The 14,591-nt window shown below is 45.6% G+C and overlaps 1 protein-coding gene across 3 annotated transcripts in view; it reads right to left on the bottom strand.

Annotated features, from left to right (window-relative positions):
* Nucleotides 1-14,591, bottom strand: part of pak1 (p21 (RAC1) activated kinase 1) — a 164,487-nt gene that overhangs the window by 52,713 nt on the left and 97,183 nt on the right. For all 3 annotated transcript variants that reach the window (XM_033023377.1, XM_033023376.1, XM_033023375.1), the window contains one exon: nt 9,356-9,564. In XM_033023377.1, coding sequence (XP_032879268.1) covers nt 9,356-9,542 — 187 coding nt within the window. In that variant the 5' untranslated portion in view covers nt 9,543-9,564. The remainder of the gene's footprint in view (nt 1-9,355; nt 9,565-14,591) is intronic.

The raw sequence follows: 14,591 nt of genomic DNA, 5'->3' as shown, positions 1-14,591 counted from the left end.
CATTTGTGACCACTGGAGCCAGTCTTCATTGTCCAACATGGATGAGATGAGTTAAATAACCTCCTGCATTCCTAACATTTCATAATTCATGCTGAATAATATCAAGGGGACACACGAGACTACAGATGGGGAAATCTTGAGCTAGTGGTGTCAAACTCATTTTAGGTCACGGGCCGGAATGGGCAAAATGCAACTTCATGCGGGCCGTATCAGTTGTGCAATGTGCTCATGCTCCCACAGCTATCCTTGCCTTCGTTCTCCCACCCCAACAAATCATCCCGCGGGCCGGATTGGACCCCTTCATGGGCCGCATCCGGCCCGCGGGCCAGTAGTTTGACACCCCTGAACACAAAGTGCTGGAGGAACTCAGCAGGTCAGGCAGCATCCGTGGAGGGAAATGGACAGATGACGATTCAGGTATGGACTAATCTCCAGTCTCAACAAGTAACTTCAGCCTGCATCTTAATTATGATGCCCCCTCTCTTCTGATCATTCCTCTCCTACAACAATCGCTCTCAGTATTAAATATCCCCAGAACACCGTCTCAACCCCAAATGGGTGACAGAGTTTGAGCTACTGGCTCACGGCTTGAGACACGAGTTTGATATTGACGTGTTTAAGAAGGAACTGCAGATGCTGGAAAATCGAAGGTAGACAAAAGTGCTGGAGAAACTCAGCGGGTGCAGCAGCATCTATGGAGCGAAGGAAATAGGCAACGTTTCGGGCCAAAACCCTTCTTCAAACTTGGCAGGGAAGAGGCTTCCCTGCCAAGAGAGTAGGTTTCCATCAGTATCGGCGATGGAATTAAATAAGCAGTGGATAAAAATAAGAGAATGCTTATGCAAGCAAATGAGAATCAATCTGTCACAGATAAAAGCACCTACTGTTTTCAGGCATGCTAATCTTTAAAGTCAAGTCAAGAATCAATACCTCATCTAACTCTGTATCTAAAAATACTGGTTGCACCTCAATTAATTTCCCTGTCAGTGACGTTCTCTTGATATTACAATCTGCCTTCTAGCCTACAGTGCAATATTTTCACAATCTCTTTATTAACTATTGATTTTATACCTTTTCAGTTGCTCCTTCCATATTTCAATAACTATCCTTGCTATATCTCGACCCTTCCACTGTGATGGGGAAAAAAACAACAAAGGGGGCATGAGGCAAGAAGGAACTGCAGATGCTGACTTACGGGGGGAAAAAACCACATAGCGCTGGAGTAACTCAGCAGGTCAGGCAGCATCCCTGGAGAACTTGGATAGGTGACTTTTCGGGTCAACTAGATAATTTGAGGTGTAAATGTTTAATGAATTAGTAATGTTGAGGAAGGATCTTCCCCAGACTGGAGTGGGCAAAGTGAGTGTATTTTTTACGATCAGAATGCAACGGACTATAGACAATAGGTGCAGGAGTAGGCCATTCGGCCCTTCGAGCCAGCACCACCATTCAATGTGATCATGGCTGATCATCCCCAATGCAATGGGTGAATCCATGAAGTCAACACTTTTAAAATGTAATTGAGCATAATCCTTATAATACCATGCAAATTCCAACATCATCTGACCCAATTTTGGTCAGTGACAAGTAAGCACTTCAAAGACGGCACGGTGGCGCAGCGGTAGAGTTGCTGACTTACAGCGCCGGAGACCCGGGTTCGGTCCCGACTACGGGTGCTGTCTGTACGGAGTTTGTACGTTCTCCCCATGACCGCGTGGATTTTCTCCGAGATCTTCGGTTTCCTCCCACACTCCAAAGACGTGCAGGTTTGTAGGTTAATTGGCTTGGTGTAAATGTAAATGGTCCCTATTGTGTGTAGGGCAGTGTTAGTGTGCAGGGATCGCTGGTCAGCGCAGACTCGGTGGGCTGAAGGGCCTGTTTCAATGCTGTATCTCTAAACTAAACCAATGCTGAATTTTATAATGAATAGTTAATGTATTCTGGTTGTTTTTTATAAAAAAGAAAGATAGGTTTAGTTTTATTATCACATACCGAGGAAGAGTGAGAATCTTTTCTGGTTGCATTCTATACCGTCAGCGGAAAGACTAAACATTATTACAATCAAGCCGTCCACAATACATTAGGCATGAGTACTCAACCATAGCAATTGCAAATGTGTAAAATAACCTCATTTCAAAGCAGCCAGCCCATAAGAAATATTGAACCTTCCTCATCTTTACTAATTCATTAAACATTTACACCTCAAATTGTCTAGTTTGTTTTGTGCAGATTGTGACAAATTAGTTAATGTAATGAGAGGCAGCATTTCCTCTCTTGAATAGCCACTAACAGACTAGTCTAAAAGCCCTGTCCCACGGTACGAGTTCTCCCGAGTTTGCCCTGATTCAAACTCGGAGATTTACGGTAATGGCCACTCGTCGGTACTCGGGGCTCTCGTGGACATTTTTCATCATGTTGAAAAATCTTCACGAGTCTTCCCGTGCTTACCTGCCGTTAGCGAGTCTACCCGAGTACCTGCCGTTAGCGCTAAGAGATGTCCCCGAGCTCCGACGTACCCGCTACGTTCATTCTCCGTGCTTACCACTAGTTTGATTTTTTTTAACTCGGGAGAGCTCTTGGAATGAACACGCACCGTGGGACAGGGCTATTATGCTGCATAAAAAGGTTGCTAGTGCAATGAAGTTTTTGGACAGGAGAAAAGACAGAGAGATAACTGACTGTAAAAGCTTCTTTAGATATGTAAAAAGGAAAAGGTGAGCGAAGACAAATGTAGGTCCCTTACAGTCAGAGACAGGTGAATTTATAATGGGGAAACAAGGAAATGGCAGAACAGTTAAACGAGTACTTTGGTTCTGTCTTCACCAAGGAAGACACAAACAATCTCCCAGAAATACCAGGGGACCGAGGATCTAATGGGAGGGAGGAACTGAAGGGAATGGTGTTAGGTAAACTGTTGGGACTGAAGGCAGATAAATCCCCAGGGCCTGATGGTCTGTATACCAGAGTACTCAAGGAGGTGGCCCTTGAAATTGTGGATGCATTGGTGATCATTTTCCAATGTTCTCTAGAATCGGGATCAGTTCCTGCAGACTAGAGGGTAGCCAATGTAATTCCACTTTTTAAGAAATAAGGGAGAGAGAAAGCGGGGAAGACCAGTTAGCCTTACATTGGTGATGGGGAAGATGCTTGAGTTGATTATTAAAGATGTTACACATTTGGAAAGCAGTGACAGGATATTGGTCAAAGTCAGCATGGATTTATGAAGGGGAAATCATGCTTGACTAATCTTCTGGAACTTTTTGAGTAGAATGTAACAAATAGAATGGATAAGGGAAAGCCAGTGGATGTAGTGTATCTGGACTTTCAATAAGCCTTTGACAAAGTCCCACACAAGAGATTAGTGTGGAAAATTAGAGCACATGGTATTTGTGGTAGGGCATTGACATGGATAGAGAAGTGGTTGGCAGACAGGAAGCAAGGAATAGGAATTAACGGGTCGTTTTCAGAATGGCAGCCAGTGACTAGTGGGGCACTGCAAGGCTCGATGCTGGGACCCCAGTTATTTACAATATATATTAACAATTTAGTCAAGGGAATTAAATGTAACATCTCCCAGTTTGGGGATGACACAAAGCTGGGTGGCAGTGTGAGCTGCGAGGAGGATGCTATGAAGCTGCAGGGTGACTTGGATAGGTTGGGTGAGCGGGCAGATGCATGCCAGATGCAGTATAATGTGGATAAATGTGAGATTATCCACTTTGGTGGCGAGAACAGGAAGGCAGATTATTATCTGGATGTCAGATTAGGAAAACGGTAGGTGCAATGAGACCTGGGTGTGCTTGTACATTAGTCATTGAAAGTAAGCATGCAGGTACAGCAGGCAGTAAAGAAAGTTTATGGCAAGTTGTACTTCATTGCGAGAGGATTTGAGTTTAGGAGCAAGGAAGTCCTACTGCAGTTGTACAGGGCTCTGGTGAGACCATGCCTGGAGTATTGTGTGCAATTTTGGTCTCCTCATTTGAGGAAGGACATTATTGCTATTGAGGGAATGTGGCGTAGGTTCAACAGGTTAATTCCCAGGATGGCGAGACTGACAAATGATGAAAGAATGGGTCGCCTTGGCTTGCATTCACTGGAATTTAGAAGGATGAGAGAGGATCTTATAGAAACATATACAATTCTTAAAGGATTGGACAGGCTAAAATGTTCCCGATGTTGGGGGAGTCCAGAACCAGGGGTCACAGTTTATTGAATAAGAGGTAGGCTATTTAGGACTAAGATAAGGGGAAACATTTTCACCCAGAGAGTTGTGAATCTGGGGCCTTCTCTGCCACAGGAGGCAGTGGAGGCCAATTCACTGGAGTTAGATTTAGCTCTTAGGGCTAATGGAATCAAGGGATATGGGGAGAAAGCAGGAACGGGGTACTGATTTTAGACAATTAGCCACGATCATATTGAATGGCAGTGCTGGTTCGAAGGACCGAATGGCCTGTTCCTGCACCTATTTTTCCATGTTTCTAAAAGTATCTCCACAATTAGTCACGCCTTCGTTACAAAGGGGACCTACACCTGCTTTAGCAGTTCACCAAAGATTTGCAGACTGGTTCCTCGAATGGCCAGTCTGTCGTACAGCGGCACGGTGGCGCATCTGGTAGAGCTCCTGCCTCACAGCGCCGGAGACGCTCACAGGTTCGATCCTGACCTTCGGTGCTGCCTGCGTGGAGTTTGCATGATCTCCCTGTGACCGCGTGGGTTTCTGCCAGGTGCTAGACACAAAATGTTGGAGTTACTCAGCGAATCAGGCAGCATCTCCGGTGAAAGGGAACAGGGGACGTTTCAGGTCGGGGGCAAAATGTCGCCTATTCCTTTTTCCCCCAGAGATGCCACCTGACCTGCTGAGTTACTCCAGCAATTTGTGTACATCTTCAGTGTAAACCAACATTTGCAGTTTATTCCTTCATGTGCTCTGGTTTCCTCCAACATCCCAAAAACATGCGGGTTTGTAGGTTAATTGTCCCGAGTGTGTACTGAGTGGACGTGCAAACGTGCGATGATATAGAACTAGTGTAAACAGCTGATCGATGGTCGGTGTGTCTTTCACTCAATCAATACAGTAATCCAGCTCATCTGTCTTCTGTTGTTATATAAAGGAACTGTTTGCTGCAATCTACCACATAAAATATGTTATGAGTAATACAGAAACACCAACATCAAGGGTACGGTTAACTATGTAAAAGATTAGCACAAGCTGTACAGGATTCTGAAAAATGGTTTCCACTCAGAAGAAACAGATCTCTGGCACACTCACGAACTGCAGTGAGGTGAATAACAAATAACTGTGGATTAATATTCTGCAAGCTGCTTGTTTCAGGGCTCCGATCCAAGTGGCATTGAGGGGGACAGCAAACTCAACGGAGTTTATAAAGACACAGAAGTACCATGTTGTTTTTCTCTCTTTATCCTTATTATTGTCTTCAAACTTTCTGCTCTTGATGCCTTTTACATTGGGGATGAGGTCAGCTGGTAGCTTGTTGCCACAAAGCGCTCCGCAGTAGTCTAGGTAACCTGCGGTCTATATACAAACTGCTTCCCACGTCTCAGAGGTTAGTTTAGAGATACAGCGCTGAAACAGGCCATTCGGCCCACCAAGTTGACGTCGACCAGCCATCCCCACATACTAACACTATCTTACACACCAGGGAACAATTTACAGAATGTTTGCCGAAGGAAATTAACCTACAACCTGTGCATCTTTGGAGTGTGGGAGGAAACTGGAGCGCCCAGAGAAAACCCACGCAGGTCACAATGGAGAACGTACATACTCCCGTACAGACAGCACCCGTAGTTGGGATTGAACCTGGTTCTCTGGTGCTAAGGCAGCACCCTTAGCACCAGAGAAAGTAAGGAAAATGTCTGAGGGGAAATCTTACCACTTCTGGTTGCTGCCACAGCATCATTGAACAAAACCTGTCGTTTTCTGAAACATGCTTTTCTTAAACAAGTGACTTTTAAGTCCACGTGACGTATACAGTAATCACCACAGGGTCTGTAGCGGCTTGAGAGACACAAAGCTGGAGGAACTCAGCGGGTCAGGCAGCGTCTCTGGAGAAAAGGAGTTTTGGGTCGAGACCCTTCTTCAGACTGTTCAGACAGAAGAAGAGTCTCGACCCGAAACATCACCTATTCCTCTTCTCCGGAGATGCTGCCTGACCTGCTGGGTCACTCCAGCATTTTGTGTCTAACCTCGGTGTAAACCAGCATCTGCAGTTCCTTCTGACACACTAGCTGTTTGGTTGGATACATTTTCATCTATTTTCTTTCATGTTTGATGACTTAATATATTTTGGTTGTTTCCACTGGTCTTTTGCATGCTATTGTTTGTTTCCAAGTGAAATTCCACAGCAACGTTAGGGAGATCAAGTGTCATAAGAGAGTTTTACGCTGCTTTTATTTCACATGTCTCTGATACTGACAGATCCTGAAGTGGGTGTGAGACAAATTTGACACTGAAAACGTGGCCGTCATGGGCGTGAAAGACAGCTGGAGAACACGGTGTGCAAAAACCACAAGCAACTCTACAAGGTCATCCATCATTTCCCCCCCACACCCCCTCCCCTTCGCCCCCTATTCTATGCTGTGTGAAGTGTAGATGGAGTCAATGGAAGGGAGGTTGGTTCGGGTGATGCTCTATTGTCCCAAGGGCTGTTGCCTCACAGAGCCAGGGACTCTGACTCAATCCTGTCCTTGGATGCTTTCTGTGTGGAGTCTACACACTCACCCTGTGACTATGTGTAGCAATGTTACAAAATTTTGAGATTTTAAAAATCAAGTCTGTAATTTATCCCATCAGATAAAGCATAAAAATAAGTTTAATTTGACACCTAATTCACTTTCATATCTCAAGTATTTAAAAAGTTATGGCCATTTTCATACTCGGAAATGAGCATCTTGTTCCCTATTGATTTTCTATGGACATAACAAAAAAGTTGTGATCGTGAACAGTCAAAAGCCCATAACTTTCTTAAAAATTAAGAGAACTGAATGAAATTTTCAGTTATCATAGATTGAAGCATTCTGAAACAAATATAAAATAATCTTACTTGGATGACCTGAAATTAAAGCATATAATTAGTTAGTTACCTAATTGTAGCTAATTTCAGACTTCAATTACTAGATCTAAACATCTATCCATTTCTTAATAAATGATTAACATTTTTAAATAGCCTAAATGTCCAAATAATATTCAAAAATAATTCACAATAAAACATGATTTTTAAATCTCATTTACATTAATTTATAGGCCAAATGGAAGGAATTCATTGTTCAATTGCTGTAAATAAATGCCCATTTAAATCAGCTTTCCAGTGGGTCCCTGTGGAACGCGCTGGTTTAGAACGTTCACATTGCGGTAGATTTGTGCCCCAAATGCCCAGAAAAATACTGCGCGATATAATGGGCGCAAAATGAGCTACTCGCAATATTAAACTTTGTATAAAGGGATCTTTAGAAGCCCTTTTTAATGTAAAAATATACAACCTACCTTCAGCTGTCTGCTTTATAAGACCCTGCGGTTGCTGGCGGTCGCGGGTTTAGAGATTGATTTTTAAACTACTATAACTATTATTCAAGGCCTTTAAACCTAATAATAGCTTTTGCGACGGGGTCTTCCGGCGATTTTTCGTTAATAATTAACTAGGCTGAACATCTTCGATTTGAACAGCCTAGAGAAAATCGCGTTTTAAACCCGCCCCCTCTAAACGGCGCCAAAATCGCGCACACGGGCAGCGGCAGATTTTCAAAGACGCTTCAGGTAGGCTTTGCAACATACCTACTATGTGGGTTTCCTGCAGGCCCGTTTTCTCCCACATCCCAAATATGTCAGGGTTCGTAAGGTAATTGGCCTCTGCAAGGGCCAGGAAGTGAGCGGGCAAGATCATCTCTGACCCCTCACACCCTGGCCACAAACTCTTTGAATCACTTCCCTCTGGAAGGCGACTCCGGACTGTCAAAGCTGCCACAGCCAGACATAAAAACAGTTTTTATCCACGAGTAGTTGCTCTACTCAACAGCCAAAAATCTGTAGCCTCCCTTTGTTGGTTCACATGCTTGATCAATGGTGTTTTATTATTAATATTTAGTGTTTTCTGAGTCATTCGTAACTGTCACTGTATGTCATGTGGGCGGAGCACCAAGGCAAATTCCTTGTATGTGAATACTTGGCCAATAAACTTACTCTGTAAACTGCCCCTGGTAGTGGGTAGGAAATGGATGAGAAAGTAGGATAACAGAACATGTGAACAATGGAGTGGGCACTGTGGGTAGAAAGGTCTGTTCACATGCTATATCTTTCAATCCATCAAAAAATAAATGATTTAATTCATAGATGATCAGTAATGTAGATTCTAGGAGATAAACTGTTCATTCTAGGCCTAAGATCCTGTCAGAATAACACTAGAAATAGTAGGAACAAGTAACTGCAGATGCTGGTTTATGAACAAAAGATACTAAGTAACCGGAGTAACTCAGCGGGTCAGGCAGCATCTCTAGGAAACATGGATAGGTGACGTTTAGGATCAGCACTTTAAGTCTTTTTTTTTTAAACACCAGAAATAATCTGGCTGAGTTACTGGCAGCTTCATTTATAGATGTCAAATTATCACAGTAACAATATAGACATATTACTGGGGCAACGTAGTTAGTCAGGCTGCATGTTGTTCATGAAGGAACTGCAGATGCTGGAAAATCGAAGGTAGACAAAAGTGCTGGAGAAACTGCTGGAATCCGACCTCTCTGTCCTGGGCCTCCTCCATGGCCAGAGTGAGCACCACCGGAAATTGGAGGAGCAGCGCCTCATATTCCGCTTGGGCAGTCTGCACCCTAGTGGCATAAACATTGAATTCTCCAATTTCCGGTAGCCCTTGCTTTCTCTTCCCCTTCTCAGCTCTCCCTCAGCCCTCGGGCTCCTCCTCCTCCTTTTTCCTTTCTTCGCCCCCCCCCCACCACCCACCCTCCATTAGTCTGAAGAAGGGTTTCAGCCCGAAACGTTGCCTATTTCCTTCGCTCCATAGATGCTGCTGCACCCGCTGAGTTTCTCCAGCACTTTTGTCTAGTCAGGCTACATCTCTGGAGCACATGGATAGGTGACATTTTGGATCCTGACCTGAAACGTCACTGATCCATATTCACCAGAGATGCTGCCTGAGCCGCTGAGTTGCCCCAGTAATTTGTGGGGGGTTTTTGTGACCAGAGTTGTCAAGAGCTTTGTAGTACAGAAACACTCTCGAGGAGTGAAACTCTTGAGGTGTATCGATCACTGAATTGCTAACAAACAAAGACAACCAGCAGCACACTAAAAAGATAAAAGGTTTTAAAAAGTAAAGAAAAGCGCGGTTACTTTTGTCTCCTGCTCCGGGAAAGAACCTGAGCCTGTCTTTCTTTTTCTTCTCTTCAGGAGCCAAGGGAAGAGGCTTGGAGCCATGGTTAAGGTTGCCAGAGTCCTTGCTGCCCACACCAATCATGGTGCTGGTGTTCCTCATGGGCGGAGCTGGAGGCTTGTCTTCCACTTCGCCATTATCTGACATCTTCAGTCACCAAAACCTATCGCTGCAAACAAAACAAAAACAGAAAGACAGCAAGGTTGTGGGTTCTTGTTTCCTTTCGTAGTCCGTCTGAAAATTTAAATCACCACTAAGATCAGAGTTTCTACAGAAGGAATTTAGATTTGTTTTAATTTTAGAGATAGCACGGAAACAGGCCCTTCGGCCGACCGAATCCGTGCCGACCAGCGATCCCCGCACATAACCACTACCCTACACACACTAGGGACAAGTTTTACATTTACCAAGCCAATTAACCTACAAACCTGTACGTCTTTGGAGTGTGGGAGGAAACCGAAGATCTCGGAGAAAACCCACGCAGGTCACGGGGAGAACGTGCAAACTCCGCACAGACAGCACCCGTAGTCGGGACCAAACCCAGGTCTTTGGCGCTGCATTCGCTGTAAGGTAGCAATGACGGGGGGCATATATATTTCAAACTCACACAACATCCCACTTAAACTTTGCTACTGAAAATATAATTACAAGATAGTGTTCTTTAGTTTAGACATACATTGCTGAAACAGGCCCTTCGACCCACGCCGACCAATGATCACTCATCAACAATTCTATCCCACATACTAGGAACAATTTACAGAGGCCAATTACAAACCCATACATACGTCTTTGGAATGTGGGAAGAAACAGGAGCACTGTGAGAAAACGCAAGCAGGCATAGGGAGAAGGTACAAACTCCGTACAGACAGGATGGAACCCGGGTCTCTGGCGCTGTAAGGCAGCCACTCTACCGCTCCACCACACAGTGCCACATAACTGGGAACACTTGACCACATTTTTATATATCATGTTCTGTCTTGCTATCGAACTTGTGAGCATTCTAGTTACACTTGCTGTGGGAGGAAGCTCAAATGGCCACAGACCTTGAACTGATTTGGTCCAGTTTCGTGCGAGGGAACGTCTATTTTTACACGTGAGGATTGGCCATAAATAGGATTAAATATATGATTAGAGTGGAGATTTACTGGGATGTTATCTGGGACAGAGCTGTCCGGTAATGACGAGAGAATGGAGAAACGGGTGTCTATTTTCCTTGGAATAGAGAAGCTTAAGAGGAAGCACGAGTGAAGTGTATCAAGGTTTTGAGCAATAGACAATAGGGGCAGGAGTAGGCCGTTCGGCCCTTCAAGCCAGCACCGCCATTCAATGTGATCATGGCTGATCATCCCCAATCAGTACCCCGTTCCTGCCTTCTCCCCGTATCCCCTGACTCCGCTATTTTTAAGAGCTCTATCTAGCTCTCTCTTGAAAGCGTCCAGAGGATTGGCCTCCACCGCCCTCTGAGGCAGAAAATTCCACAGACTCACCACTCTCTGTGAGAAAAAGTGTTTCCTCATCTCCGTTCTAAACGGCTTACTCCATATTCTTAAACTGTGGCCCCTGGTTCTGGACTCCCCCAACATCAGGAACATGTTTCCTGCCTCTAACGTGTCCAAACCCTTAATAATCTTATATGTTTCAACAAGATTCCCTCTCATCCTTCTAAACTCCAGAGTAGAAGGTACAGTAGCGTGCAGGGAACATTGCCTCTCCACATCAGATGTGGGAGCCATTCATGCTTCGGCTAGTTACTGTTAGCAAATTATATTATTATTTTGTCAAGTAGTATTACTTTGAACGCTTGGCAGTGGGCTTCTGATACGTAGATGAACAATACATATATCATGCCAGGGGAGGGTGTGGGCAGGTCAGACGAGCAGGCACGGGAGAGAGAATACAGTTCTTACCAGATCAGATGGTAAGAACGGAAAGCTACAATTTGTATAAGAATAAAGAGGATCTGGTACGTTCACTTTTTTTATTTGTACAACTGCTTCAATAAAGAATAAATTAAACTGGAAATGACGACTGGAGGATCCGTTCCTTTTTATCGTCTGCGTATCATCACTCCTTACTTGCCCGTGTAGTAATGGCAACAGAAATTTGTACATCGGAAAAGTTTGGAATTGCCATTACATTAAAGTAAGTACTGGTCTCTATGAGTGAAACTGGAGAGTGTAGATTTAGGGTAAGGAGGGAGGCACGAGATAAGGAAGGGATCCACTATGTAAAGGGCCTGTCCCACTTACACGATTTTTGCCGCACCCGTCATCGTCTCAGCAGGTCGCCGAAAATTTTCAACATGTTGAAAATCCAGCGGCGACCAGAAAAAGGTACGACTCTTTGGGCGACCACAAAGGCGTCACGACGCCTGTATGGTCGTGAGTAGTTGCCCAAAGAGTCGTACCTTTTTCTGGTCGCCGAATGGATTTTCAACATGTTGAAAATTTCCGGAGACTTGCTGTGACTATGACAAGTGCTGGCAAATCGCGTAAGTGGGACAGGCCCATAAGATAGTGGGGGATACCTGCCTAATCCAGGCGACTATTTGTGTGTTAAGTTACAGAAGCAGAGCTGCAATCAAACATTACAATCGCTCCACAATTTTAAATCCCTACTCCTACAGATCTGTACACTGTGAAAGGCTCGATTGTAATTGTGTATTGTCTTTCCGCTGACTGGATAGCACGCAACAAAAAGCTTTTCACTGTACCTCGGTACACGTGGCAATAAACTGAACTGAATTGAATGCACTGTATGTAAATCAGCCGGTCAGGCAGCATCTCTGGAGGAAAAGAACAGGTGACGTTTCGGGTGGGAACCCTTCTTCAGTCTGAAACGTGCCTAATGCTTTTCTCTGGAGATGCTGCCTGTTACTCCGGCATCTTTACCATTCTGGATCAGCTCGGCATGGAGGGCGACTGGCTAGGTGCGTGAACACCACACTAATGACAAACAGGGACATCGCCTGGCCAAGACAAATCAAACAAAATGGCGCCATAAACGTGGCGACTCTTATGCACTATCTCAGTGTAATTTACTATTCCTACAGTCTTGCATTCAAGTGTGATTACGCCTGTGGATGTTAAGGTTTTTACCAAACTGTATGCAAAAAACAAATTCGCTGTAGCTCGGTACATGTGACAATAAAGTGTCATTGATCCACTGAGTCCCCAATGATCAGTGTGGATGTGATGGGCCACACGGCCTGTTCCCATGCTGAATGATTCTGCACAGTGGGCAGGTGCTATAGACCTGCACGGGAAGGTAGATGCTCCCGCCCCCAACGAGTCTTCGTCAGCCTGGGAAGGCAGTCCATCTAGGAGAGGGAAAACTTTGATTTAAAACCTCCACTGCCTGTGGCCATATCCAGTCATGGAAAAGTCTGGAGTAAACTCAAGAAAATCCGGAGTCGGAGCCCCTAAGGCAGTTTGTCGTTGTCTACAACCTCACTCTGGCAGCTCCTGCGACGGCGCTGGTGCCAAACTGTAACGGCCCTGCTGGTCCTTTGGATCGATCAGTGACGTGGAGAGGGGGGACGTGCTGCATGGGCAACAGCCTGTCTGTCCTCCATATGACATCGATCGCCCAGGCTGGCATCCGACCAGGATGCATCACTCATGGTCAGTCATGACCGAGGGGGGCCTACTACAAGACTCTACGAATCAATAACACAAACGCTCCAGAACTCGGCACAATTTTGCAATTGCATGGTAACTTCAAAAGGCAACGCAGCCAATTGATGCCGAGCAATTTCCCCACAAACAGCAATGTCAGAATAACTAACCAACTGTATTGTTAGTGCTAGGTACACAAAAATGCTGGAGAAACTCAGTGGGTGCAGCAGCATCTATGGAGCGAAGGAAATAGGCAATGTTTCGGGCCGAAACCCTTCTTCAGACTGATAGGGGTTGGGGGGGAGGTGGGGAGAAGAAAGGAAAAAGGAGGAGGAGCCCGAGGTCTGAAGGAGATAGGAAGGGGAGGAGACAGCAATTGGGAGAATTCAATGTTCATGCCCCCAGGATGCAGACTCCCCAAGCGGAATATGAGGCGCTGTTCCACCAAATTCCGGTGTTGCTCACTCTGGACGTGGAGGAGGCCCAGGACAGAGAGGTCGGATACGGAATGGGAGGGGGAGTTGAAGTGCTGAGCCACCGGGAGGTCAGGTTGGTTATTGCGGACCGAGCGGAGGTGTTCGGCGAAACGATCGTCAAGCCTACGCTTGGTCTCACCGATGTAGATCAGCTGATATCTAGAGCAGCGGATGCAATAGATGAAGTTGGAGGAGATGCAGGTGAACCTCTGTCGCACCTGGAACGAGTGCTTGGGTCCTTGAATGGAGTCGAGGGGGGAGGTAAAGCGACAAATGTAGCATCTCTTGCGGTTGCAAGGGAAAGTGCCCGGGGAAGGGGTGGAGCGGGAGGGAAGGGAAGAATTGACAAGGGAGTTGCGGAGGGAGCGGTCTTTGCGGAAGGCAGACATGGGGGGAGATGGGAAGATGTGGAGAGTGGTGGGGTCACGTTGGAGGTGGCAAAACTGACGGAGGACTATTTGTTGTATGTGCCGGCTAGTGGGGTGAAAGGTGAGGACTAGGGGGACTCTGCCCTTGTTGCGAGTGGGGGGATGGGGAGAGAGAGCAGTGTTACGGGGTATGGAGGAGACCCTGGTGCGAGCCTCATCTATAGTGGGGGAGGGGAACCCCGGGGGTTCCCTGAAGAATGAGGACATTTCAGTGCCCTGGTGTGCAACACCTCATCCTGGGAGCAGATGCGGCGTAGACGGAGGAATTGGGAGTAGGGGATGGAGTCCTTACAGGAAGCAGGGTGGGAAGAAGTGTAGTCAAGTATTGTTAGTGCTGTTGGTGGAGGAGTGAATATTGTCAAGGTCACCACAGAAACCTGTGTTATTGCACCACAGGATGTTTTAAGAGCGGAGACAAAACTTTCGTTCAACACCTCATCCAAAACATCAGACGCAAGAACAGCTTCTGCCCCGCTGTTATCAACCATTGAATGAACCACTCAAATACTAACTGTGTAGCCCCGATCTCCCAACCTACCACAGTATGGCTCGTGCACTTAAAAAAAAAAATCTGTACTTTCTCTGAAGCATTCTGAACTCAGTTTATTTTCCTTTTTGCATTACTGGTAATATAGAAATTAGTTTGTTATTGTCACATGCAGCAAGGAAAAGTGA

This window comes from Amblyraja radiata, chromosome 6 (genome assembly GCF_010909765.2).
Source record: "Amblyraja radiata isolate CabotCenter1 chromosome 6, sAmbRad1.1.pri, whole genome shotgun sequence".
In the NCBI taxonomy this organism is placed as follows: Eukaryota; Metazoa; Chordata; class Chondrichthyes; order Rajiformes; family Rajidae; genus Amblyraja; species Amblyraja radiata.
The sequence above is the reverse complement of the archived record's forward strand: the minus strand, read 5'-3'. Positions and strand labels throughout refer to the sequence as shown.